Source organism: Mizuhopecten yessoensis, unplaced genomic scaffold (genome assembly GCF_002113885.1).
Source record: "Mizuhopecten yessoensis strain PY_sf001 unplaced genomic scaffold, ASM211388v2 scaffold10917, whole genome shotgun sequence".
NCBI lineage: Eukaryota > Metazoa > Mollusca > Bivalvia > Pectinida > Pectinidae > Mizuhopecten > Mizuhopecten yessoensis.
In genome coordinates, this window is record NW_018408786.1 from 1 (window position 1) to 12,199 (window position 12,199).

Here is a 12,199-nt window from a genome sequence, read left to right on the forward strand (position 1 = left end):
AGCACGACTGTAACAGAAAAAACATCACCATCAGCATCAATGACAGCAACAGGTGGTGAAGTCTCAGCGCATGAAACGGATGTAACAAGATATGGTACGAGCGATATATGTTTTAATTACATTCTGCTTGCTTTTTTGTTGACACACTTGTAGCTTTTTCATGTTACGTTGGCTATAGAATTAGATCGCAGTGCAAGAATTATTTGCCATCAAGGTTTGCTATATATAACCTGCAATAACTGACTCGACGTTGACAAGAGTATTCGCTTCGAATGGCTAACATGTGTACTGTCGCCGCTTAATAGTCAAGAATTTGTTTGCTATAAATAATCAGACCAGTAGAGAAAGTCACCTAGAAATGAAACTATGGGCCTATCATTATCAACAATCTAAACAGATGGCAGAACTAGATTTAATACAGATCTATCGGTTGCAAAGAGGTTTTTGAAATCAAATATTAGGTAATATGAGCTGTATAGTATAGCAGGCTATGGGATTGAGTTATTCAAGTATAAAAGAAGATTTAAAAAAATAAATATGTCCATGTGAATAAAGGGTAAATAAGGTGTAGATATAGTTATATCGTCGTTCGCTTTTGTTGTAAAAGAACGATTTCAGAGTAAGAGAAGAAAAAAAACCTTTCATTCAATTTGGTGTGAGATATGACAGTGTGTAAAAGTGATCTGATAAAACAGACATTTCTGAGACAATGACACCCGAGATTGATAAAAGGATTATTTGAGTTTTACAAAATCTGTAACTCAAATTCAAGAGAGATGTTCTAGTTAATGTACTTGCTTGAAACATATTGTAAGTAGCGTAACAAACAGCAACTAACAAGCCATATATATTGCACTGCACGCATTTTATATACCATTTCTTATTGCTAACAAGGCGAGTATGATATTATTGCTCAACAGTACGTGATAAAATGTTTCATAAGTCATGTGCTTGTTTTTCATTCCCTTAGTTATCTATTTCAATATATATGCTATGCAAGTGTTGTCTACGAAATAAAAAAAACATATACCTAAAAACACATCGGGACACATGTGCCTTATAAATCATTTCATACAAGTGCCTTGAAAATCATCAACGAGACCATATAGACAGTGTATAACAGTGGTATAGCTATTTATCTAGTTGTGAAAATGGGAGGCACTTCAACAATGTATAACATAACAATGTATTACATCAATATATAACTTACAACAATGTATAACATTACAACAATGTATAAAATTACATCAATGTATAACATTACAATGTATTACAACAATGTTTATCATTATAGCAATGTATAACATTACAACAATGTATAACATTACAACAATCTATAACATTACATCAATGTATAGCTTAACAACAATGTTTAACATTACATCAATGCATAGCTTAACAACAATTTTTAACATTACAAGAACGTATAACATTACAAGAACGTATAACATTACAACAATGTATAACATTACAACAATCTATAACATTACATCAATGTATAGCTTAACAACAATGTTTAACATAACAAGAACGTATAACATTACAACAATGTATAACTTTACAACAATGTATAACATTACATCAATGTATAACATTGCATCAATGTATAACTTTACAACAATGTATAACTTTACAACAATGTATAACATTACATCAATGTATAATTACAACAATGTATAACATTACATCAATGGATAACATTTCAACAATGTATAAACTTACAACAATGTATAATTACAACAATGTATAACATTACATCAATGTATAATTACAACAATGTATAACATTACAACAATGTATAACATTACAACAATGTATAACATTACATCAACGTATTACTGTACAACAATGTATAATATGACATCAATGTAAGTAGCGTAACAAACAGAAACTAACAAGCCATATATATTGCACTGCACGCATAATATATACCATTTCTTATTGCTAACAAGGCGAGTATGATATTATTGCTCAACAGTATGTGATAAAATGTTTCATAAGTCATGTGCTTGTTTTTCATTCCCTTAATTATTGTTGTAAGTTATATATTGATGTAATACATTGTAATGTTATACATTGATGTCATTTTTATACATTGTTGTAATGTTATACATTGTTGTAAGTTATATATTGATGTAATACATTGTAATGTTATACATTGTAATGTATATAACATTACAACAATGTATATAACACGCTTCGTGATAGGCCAGTGCATTCTCAGTATATAGATTTGGCATGTAACGGTTTTACTAATCAGTGAACGCCGAGATGTTATCTCAATCTCAAAGATCATTTCCACATGCTGTTTACTAAACCATATTAACTTCGAATGGACCCGATTTAGTGTTATTTCGTGTTGGCTCATTTTAGTATACGAATACTAAAAGATTTATACTAAATATGTTTCCAATTTTTTTCTTTGTTAAAGGGGCTGGTCGGGGAAAAAATGTCATATTTGCTAAAATGGCATACACATGTTTAAAATACCTTCTTATGAAATATACCGATTCAAATTTTGATGAAATTCACTCCCTAAGAGTAAAAATTATAATTATATTAAAGCAATCCTAAATCGTCACCTGACAGTCTAAAACTCTCAATTGACCCAGATCAGTGATGTAATTTTACCGCATGCGCGTCATCAACAAGGCCAAATGTAAACATCGCGGCGAAAGAAAAAGATGCATGCAAAAGTCATGACAGGCACGAGGTATCAATACCGTTATATATAACAACAACATATAGGTAGGAATATTACACTTGCATCATACATGACCTTTGAAAACAATTATTTACGTATAGTATTGCTGTCTTGTCCGCTAGTTGAGTCCGACATGGCTGATTAGACGACGTGCTATTGTTGTTATCCTCACTGCCCCACTTTCGAAACAACCACGTGACATATATAAATAGATCTGCGCTAAATTTACGCGGGGCTTCCCCGAGATTTCAGTGGTCAAAACTGGACATTGCAAGCAGATCTCGACCATCATATTGCCGTGGTATAGCTTTTCGAAGGCCAGAGAACGCATTTAGATCCATTTATTTTTTCCCCGACCAGCCCCTTTAACTATAAAATAAATATATATATATATATGATAAATCATTCAGTTAATATGTGTAATATATTAATGTGATATGGAATCTTGTACGGGGAAGTTTGAAATAATTCAATTGAAATGTACTCGTTAGTACTGGGATATGTAAAATTAAGTATTGTGAAAAATACATGAACTCTGTTACAATTTAATATCAGGTACAGATAGAACTGGGTCCAGTTCAAGTGGAACAACACCTTCAGCCACAACAGAAATGCCAACGACGGCTTCTGGTAAGTTTTTCGGTTTAGAATGTGCTGACGAAATGAATAGATGTCAGTCATGCATTTAGCTTAATATCATCATTCAAAATAGATTTTATCTATGTACAATGATATATATCCCCTTTTATCAAAAGGTTCTTATCTTCTGCCGAATTTTTGTTTGTGGTCAGTAAAACATACCATCTAATCTAACTCACAGTAGGACAATGCTGGACACTATTTTTCTAAGGTGTATAACTAATGAAACATTCTGCATATCACGATCGTTAACTTTCTTTTCCTCGATAGTAACATTCTAGCCTCCCTGGTTATGGTGTTTATAGGCCACGGCTGATTCGCCACTCCTGGTGCGAGGAGATTCTTGATGGATGGGTCACTTTAATACATAAATTACCTAGATAGGGTTTCTACCTGGGAAATAGAAATTACTAATCAATTACAAGATTAGGAGGCAAAAAGAATAAAGAAAGATTACATAATATACTTTCACGATCATTTTTAATGGAGTGGGAGGGAGGGTTAAATAGGAATGCCATATTTTGTTTGTCAAGTTTCTGCAAAGTTATCTTATAAAAAAAAACCCACTAAATACTGCTGGAATCAGTACACCTGGCCAGGCCTGAGGATGACCGCCTTTGTCGTAAAAGACATATTTTACTCTTGTACCCTTGTACTCTTATTGTGTGCTCCTCTCTCAAACAGGGAATATGAGCCTCGCCTGGACTCACCCTATCGTTATTAACATCTTTACAGGGAGGGAAAATGTGGTTTCGTATGAGTTCTGTCAAATCGTTGAGGTGTGTAGGCAGGGGATGAGTTAAGGCTTTACTTAATACTTATTGTCTTATTTCCAAGAAATTACCTGGCTGTGCTATCTACAGTTCACCTATATATAGAAATAACCTTCTTCTGTACATTGATATTGGTTCTATTTATTAAGAGGAACTTGGTATCATAAAAGAGCAAATACCGTCCTGACATATAAAACCACAGTAGATTTAGTTTTCCTCTAATGTTTCTTCCATCTTTGCCTGTGTTATCACTATAATACTGGACTAGAACTGTGAGCTGCTACGCCAACGTGACCTCTGTTGGAACTTTCTGATGACCGCTGTATACAAGATGCTTTCGAACTAGATTGCAGGTCAAGACCTTACACTGTGACAGAACAAAGCGCTTATTAACATGTCAACAGTAATATTCTCCTTCCTTTTAAGTTCTTCGGCAACATAATGGGGTTGTTTCTGGTGTTTCCACAGTTACCGATGCTGTTCTATTGTTTCGACTTCAAGTTCAAATTTTGTCTTTGTGAATTGACCATATTTTACATGTACTACATTGAACATAATGAAGGGAAATGTTAATTTGCGCGTTTTTTTGTTTACAGTGATATCGACCGATATCTTCACGATAGTACTGCCTAAAACGGATGACGGCACCTCAGTGGCAATCCCTATTAGCGGAAACATACCTGTATACGGAACTAGATACAAGCAGATTCACGTACGTATATATGTATTACATCACACACGCAATTACGCTTGATTTATATATCAGTAGTTAATCTGTCGACAACCATTTTAATTACGCCGGTACTGTTTTAGCAGTGACAACTTGTTGATTTTTTTTTTATTGTTGGTGAGGTAAAACTGATAACATGATATCAAAATGTCGACTTTGTTAAGTGTTAGCGGTCACTACCGTTAATGTCACCAGTTTTCACTAATTGTTCAGGTTAACTAACCGTTAGAGTTACGACTAACTGTTAAAGTTACAGTAAATGTTAACATTGCACTAACTGCTGTGGCTACATTGAGGTTATACGAAAAGTTGACATTACAATAACTATTAAAGAAAACCAAACTGCTTAAGTTACTCTAACTATTGAAGTTACATTAACTGTTTGAGTAAAACTAACTGCTGTAGCCACCGTAACGTTTGGATTACACTCACATTTGGGTATACACTAAAAGTATGGGTTACACCGAACGTTTGAATAGCACTAGTATCTATAGTTAGGTGAGCAACAGCGGTAATCATGGTAACCACACTACGTAACAAACAGTCGTGTTCAAATAAATAAAGATCATTTGTATGTTTTAAATATCAATGATTATGCAATGGTTACACCGTCATAGTTGTAACTCAAATAAAAAGTCAAGTGTATGAATTTTGGGTTAGGGTTAGGGTTGAGTAGATCAGGTGTCCCTTAAATACGTCAAATATTCTTTTTATTTACAGGTGAGCGTGAACGGACTCGTTTCCCTAGGTAACAACTACGTCGGGTACAATCCTCGTCATCTGCCGATCGGAAGTAACGACACAGTTTTATTTGCTCCATTTTGGACTGACTTTGACATTCGGAACACTTCAGAATCTTCAGTGTTCGCTACTGTATACCAAAATGTCAAAAATACCACCAACATAACCCAAGAATGGCGGCAATATTTGGAACCTGACTTCAATCCCACATGGGCGTTGGACGTACATTGGGAACAGGTGTGTCCGTTTCCGGCTCAGATATACGATGGGAAAGAAGTGAGTATTTGGAACACATGTTTCTCTCCATTGCATTATCACACGTATACATGTATTTACCTGTATCCTACCTGTGCTGACACTGCAGTTTTTGTCCTGATAATTCCAGCTATTACAAAATATTTCCAAAAATGAACGGTTTTAGATGCAACTGATTTTAAATCGTAAAATATGTTTTTGACGGATTTATATAGCTGAACGTTTAGAGCAGGGTGTAATATGACGATACATTCGTTTACGTACATTATTGATAAAAAGACTTATAGAAAAAACAACACATGATGAACAGTGGTTATATTAGCGTTCACATGTATCCCATACATTCCAGAACACAACATTCCGGTTAGTTTTGCTCACCGATGGAGACCGGTCCTTGGTTGCGTTCGACTACGACAAAAACAAAGCCTTACCCTACAGTTTGACGAGGTCACCAATCATTGGCCTCTATTTCGGCTCGGCCGGGTACAGCTCGTTCTTCAACAAAACCGGGACACCAGAGGCCGTGGATGTGTCCTCAGCCATGGGGAACATAGGTAAAACAGCGTGTTGTTATACTTACAGTTATTCATCGGTAACATCGGTAACTATAGCTACATCTATGTTCAAAGGTAGCTCTACGTTTAATGTTCTTGAAATTAGGGGGAAAAATATGTGTGCTGTTTCTGTTATAAATAGATGACATAAACGTTAAAACCAGATTAAAATGTCCTCGGCGGACGTTTTTTTATGTAAGATATCATTGATAATCAGATGGGGCGTCATTAGATAGCTTTTGTTTTGTTTTTTGTTTTAATTTTTCAAGCATTTTCAAAGATATGTAACATACATAAGCATATGAACACACACGCACCACTCATACACGCATGTATACCATTCATCGTCACCACCATCATCATCATCATCATCATCATCATCATCATCATTATCATCATGTTATTCTCATTAACGTCATTATATGTTATTGCCGTTACTACACAAGCTCGTGAACCTGGTGAATCTCTTATGACAACGGAAAACATATTAGCCAAAAACGTTAACATCGGGTAATCCCTCCTTATTTTCAGGGCGGATCGGTAAATGGTTGTTCAAACTATATAACAAGAATGACGTGAGCAACGCCACAGCCATTTGCCGTGATTGGTTGCTGCAGGAATCACGTGATGAAGTGACAAGTCCTTTTCCGGCATGTCCATGCTCGACGTCTCAAATATTTGCCGATCTCAATTTTCAATTCGATAACGTCACATACTGCGCTGATCTTATGACTCCGACAACAAAAGGATACGGACTGGTAAATGACTATTTTTAATAATCAGTATAAATATTTATTTTTCTGGATTATTACCATGTATTTTCTTTGACTGAGGTGAATAAATATAACAGAAATAAAATAACGCTTACATCAAACAAATATGAATTAAACTGGAATTAATACCATTTAAGATTTATTACATTAATATAGGACCAAAATGGTAATGTAAGAAAAATTCGGCTCCGATAATGTGCCGGTACATTCTATTACGTTGATTCTTGTCGTTATTATTTTTAATAAAATGCGGCTCTCTGATTGGTTAGTTTACGTGAATGTCACCATTCAGCTTTAGAGTTTAATGGTAAAATATAACAAAACATTCCGAATCTTCTAGCAATAGCATATATACATAAGCACATTTTTATTTTAAATCTCGCTCAATTTATTTTTGGTACTAAGTATGCCGTTTTACTCACAGCACTGCTGCTACAATCCTACCGACACACCTGTCAGGGGATCGTTGTTGACAGGGTCACGTGGTCCGAGTGCATTTTATCGGTATCACCCAGAGATGTATGCCGCCCTACATCAATCACGTGATATAGACGCACGTGACGCATGTTGTACAGACGATATAACATGCAAACAATATTTCTCACGACGTATTGTTTCCTCGTGTTCAAGCTACAAACCTCCCATTATCGGTAAGCGTTAAATTATAAATTAATTGACTTTCATCAAGTATTAATATTGGAATCATTTGGTAACAGAGGATCATTACTTTTATCACTTTCATGACTTTTAATTTATTAATTTATCAAATGGTTTCATTGATGCATTAAATTAATATCATGGATTTGTGGACATTGAGTTTAATCAATTTGATCATAAATTTTACAGTCAATATAAACCTTGTCACATTTCAGCTGTGGCTTTCGGATCTCCTAACCTGCAAACGTTTGACGAATTGGAATACACGTTCAGCGGAAATGAGGAGTATTTAATGGCGGAAACGGACACTGGATCGGCTCTATATGGCACAATGGAGCCGATCTGGATAGGTGATGATCCAAACAAGCCAAACAACAGCCTGACAGCTTTCACGACTTTCACTTTCGTCGGTACCACCAACGTAACCGTGTCACAAAACGACAAACGGACAGGTGAGTGTCCCACAACCGTGAAGGTCTCCTTACACCCGACTGACAGGTGAGTCTCCCACAACCGTAAAGGTCTCCTTACATCCGACTGACAGGTGATTCTCCCACAACCGTAAAGGTCTCCTTACACCCGACTGACAGGTGAGTCTCCCACAACCGTAAAGGTATTCTTACACCCGACTGACAGGTGAGTCTCCCACAACCGTGAAGGTCTCCTTACATCCGACTGACAGGTGAGTCTCCCACAACCGTGAAGGTCTCCTTACACCCGACTGACAGGTGAGTCTCCCACAACCGTGAAGGTCTCCTTACACCCGACTGACAGGTGAGTCTCCCACAACCGTGAAGGTCTCCTTACACCCGACTGACAGGTGAGTCTCCCACAACCGTGAAGGTCTCCTTACACCCGACTGACAGGTGAGTCTCCCACAACCGTGAAGGTCTCCTTACACCCGACTGACAGGTGAGTCTCCCACAACCGTGAAGGTCTCCTTACACCCGACTGACAGGTGAGTCTCCCACAACCGTGAAGGTCTCCTTACACCCGACTGACAGGTGAGTCTCCCACAACCGTGAAGGTCTCCTTACACCCGACTGACAGGTGAGTCTCCCACAACCGTGAAGGTCTCCTTACACCCGACTGACAGGTGAGTCTCCCACAACCGTGAAGGTCTCCTTACACCCGACTGACAGGTGAGTCTCCCACAACCGTAAAGGTCTCCTTACACCCGACTGACAGGTGAGTCTCCCACAACCGTAAAGGTCTCCTTACACCCGACTGACAGGTGAGTCTCCCACAACCGTAAAGGTCTCCTTACACCCGACTGACAGGTGAGTCTCCCACAACCGTAAAGGTCTCCTTACACCCGACTGACAGGTGAGTCTCCCACAACCGTAAAGGTCTCCTTACACCCGACTGACAGGTGAGTCTCCCACAACCGTAAAGGTCTCCTTACACCCGACTGACAGGTGAGTCTCCCACAACCGTAAAGGTCTCCTTACACCCGACTGACAGGTGAGTCTCCCACAACCGTAAAGGTCTCCTTACACCCGACTGACAGGTGAGTCTCCCACAACCGTAAAGGTCTTCTTACACCCGACTGACAGGTGAGTCTCCCACAACCGTAAAGGTCTTCTTACACCCGACTGACAGGTGAGTCTCCCACAACCGTAAAGGTATCCTTACATTCGACCGACAGGGGAGTCTCCCACAACCGTGAAGGTCTCCTTACACCCGACTTGTTGAATAAACGTGGTAGGTGTTTGTAAACATTATTGGTTACCCACTCGTTGGTAACAGACTGAGCGTGATTCCATTGGTCAATATCTTAATCATGATATAACATTATAACGTTTGTTGCAGGTATCGAGCTTACAGTAGCAGGCAAATCTTTGACCAGCAGCTTTCAACATAACTCCAATTTTCGAAAGACGTACCAAAATATGACCGTCTACAAGAACCGCGATGACTGTGTCGTCCTTGTACAAACGCCAGGTGAGCATGATCGGGAATACCGGTATATACAATATAACCGGTATATACAATATAACCGGTTTATACAATGTAACCGGTGTATACAATGTAACCAGTGTATACAATGTAACCGGTATATATAATTTAACCGGTATATATAATGTAACTTGTATATACAGTGTAATGCTAGACAAGTCCGATAAACTAACTCTGCTATCCGACTGTCGAAGGTGGAAGTCATGCTATATCCTGTTAAATGTATCAACGATCTAAGACGCAGTGAAAAGGCGTCTTAGTATGCTAGATGCAGACGCTACATATCTAGAAATCAGGATAAGACGACGAACGCAAATGATCGTTAACGTACATTGGAAATTTTGACTACTTTTGTCACATTGCAGTAGTTTTTGAAAGAAAATTTTGAAAGACACCCGAATTTGATAACTAAGATAACTGAGGCTCGTTTTTCTCCTTTCCTCCTAGACAAATTCCTAATAAATTCTTAGACAGAGAGAAACGTTGTGATAATGAATAATTTCTTATAAAAACTTACTTCAATATTTTACAAGGCTTTTCGACAACATTCTGTGAAGCGAAAGGGTCAATTTCCGCCATGGTCGTCACACCTCCTGAGGCTGTTCGAAACACTAGGGGGTTGCTAGGAACAGCCAACAGCAACAAATCAGACGATCTAGGCATACGCGGTAGAACTGTCGAACCACTTCCGTTAACTTCTACAGACAGGGAAATATACTCCCAGATGACAAGTTGTAAGTACACATCAACCCAGAGTCGTATGCTGTTCAAAACAAAGGACAAACGCCATTAATATGATGAAGTAATTTCATATACAACGATAAACATTTTTCTTAAATCAAACAAAACTAATTTGACAGGTGAATCATCGTAAACTGACGTCATTTTATTTACAATGTTTGGCGGATTCATATCTACATCGCCAATATACCGCCAAGGTTTAACAAAGTCAAATATAAATGATATGAGTTGATAGCTGGCGAGAGTGTTATCGAATGGCAAAATCTCTTAATCTCGAATTGGCGCCAGATTGTTTGCCATGTTTATAACTTGTAATAAGATGAGGATTGTATTCTGTTCTCTCGCCATAGGGAGTGTTTCACCGGATACCAATATTTCCTCATCTCAAAACGGGTCTTCAAACGCAACGGATGTCACGCCACTTTTCCTAGACGAGATTTACCCTAACGTCTATAACGACGTTAACGCCACGGATTACGTAGCGTGCTTACTCACCGACACAGTGGTATCTAAAGCCTGTCTGTACAACAGGATTGTTCTGCAGGATGACGTCACGGCAAATAAAACCCGGACCGTAGCAGATACGATTATGAACCAAAAGGAGGTTTTACGTAAGATTTTTTTCCATAACCACTTAAATTGTTTCATGTGTAAAAAAAAAAAAGCACTTTGAAATCAGAAGCCAGAATTTCTGAAGCAAAGAATGATGCTATGTTGATTTTGTTTGGATTTAGAATAATGTAATAATATACATGTACATCTGGTTGTTATGGTTCCATGTTTGAATTGGACTATATTTTACTATAGAGACTCAGATTCCTCCACTGGAGACGAGCCAAAGCCGGATTTTGAACGTCACTGTGGGTACACCGATGTCACTGTACCTAAAGCACGTTCCAAGTGTGACCGCTTCCTGTAACTCCGACATCACTGCCACCTGTATAGACAACAGTACAGGTGTGATGTTTACCTGGACCCCTGTCTCTCTAGATACAGTACACCTAAGGTGAGTCACGTAGTTACTCAAAGCCACCTGTATAGACAACAGTACAGGTGTGATGTTTACATGGACCCCTGTCTCTCTAGATACAGTACACCTAAGATGAGTCACGTAGTTACTCAACGCCACCTGTATAGACAACAGTACAGGTGTGATGTTTACCTGGACCCCTGTCTCTCTAGATACAGTACATCTAAGGTGAGTCACTTAGTTACTCCTTGTACAATCTTCGCTCAAATCATTTGAGAACTCTTTCTCTAATAAACGTATATCTTCTGTTTTTAGCTCACCTGGCACGAAGTGCCAAGTGAGCTTATGCCGTGGTGCGGCGTCCGTCGGCCGGCCGGCCGGCCGGCCGGCGTCCGTCCGTCGTCCGGCGTCAATATTTTACTTTAAACGACTTCTTCTTAATAACCAAAAGGCCTAGGGTGATGATATTTGGCCAGAAGCAAACTGGGATGAAGGGCTACCAAGTTTGTTCAAATAAATGACCTTCATCTATTTTCAAGGTCACAGGGGTCAAATATGTTAAAAACTTTAAACAACTTCTTCTCAATAACCAAACTGCCCAGGGAGATGATATTTGGTCAGTAGCATGCTAGGGTGAAGGGCTACCAAGTTTGTTCAAATGAATGACCTTCAATTATATTCAAGGTCACAGGGGTCAATTGTC

The 12,199-nt window shown here is 38.2% G+C and overlaps 1 protein-coding gene across 2 annotated transcripts in view; it reads left to right on the plus strand.

Moving 5' to 3' along the window:
• Nucleotides 1–6: 6 nt before the first annotated feature.
• The window catches only part of LOC110463602 (mucin-like protein), a 21,947-nt gene continuing 9,754 nt past the window's right edge, over nt 7–12,199 (plus strand). For both annotated transcript variants that reach the window (XM_021518344.1, XM_021518345.1), the window contains exons 1-12: nt 7–94; nt 3,260–3,334; nt 4,713–4,828; nt 5,567–5,863; nt 6,192–6,396; nt 6,928–7,154; nt 7,594–7,819; nt 8,042–8,278; nt 9,639–9,770; nt 10,319–10,519; nt 10,877–11,137; nt 11,334–11,532. In XM_021518344.1, the coding sequence (XP_021374019.1) occupies nt 40–94; nt 3,260–3,334; nt 4,713–4,828; nt 5,567–5,863; nt 6,192–6,396; nt 6,928–7,154; nt 7,594–7,819; nt 8,042–8,278; nt 9,639–9,770; nt 10,319–10,519; nt 10,877–11,137; nt 11,334–11,532 (2,231 nt within the window). In that variant the 5' untranslated portion in view covers nt 7–39. The remainder of the gene's footprint in view (nt 95–3,259; nt 3,335–4,712; nt 4,829–5,566; nt 5,864–6,191; nt 6,397–6,927; nt 7,155–7,593; nt 7,820–8,041; nt 8,279–9,638; nt 9,771–10,318; nt 10,520–10,876; nt 11,138–11,333; nt 11,533–12,199) is intronic.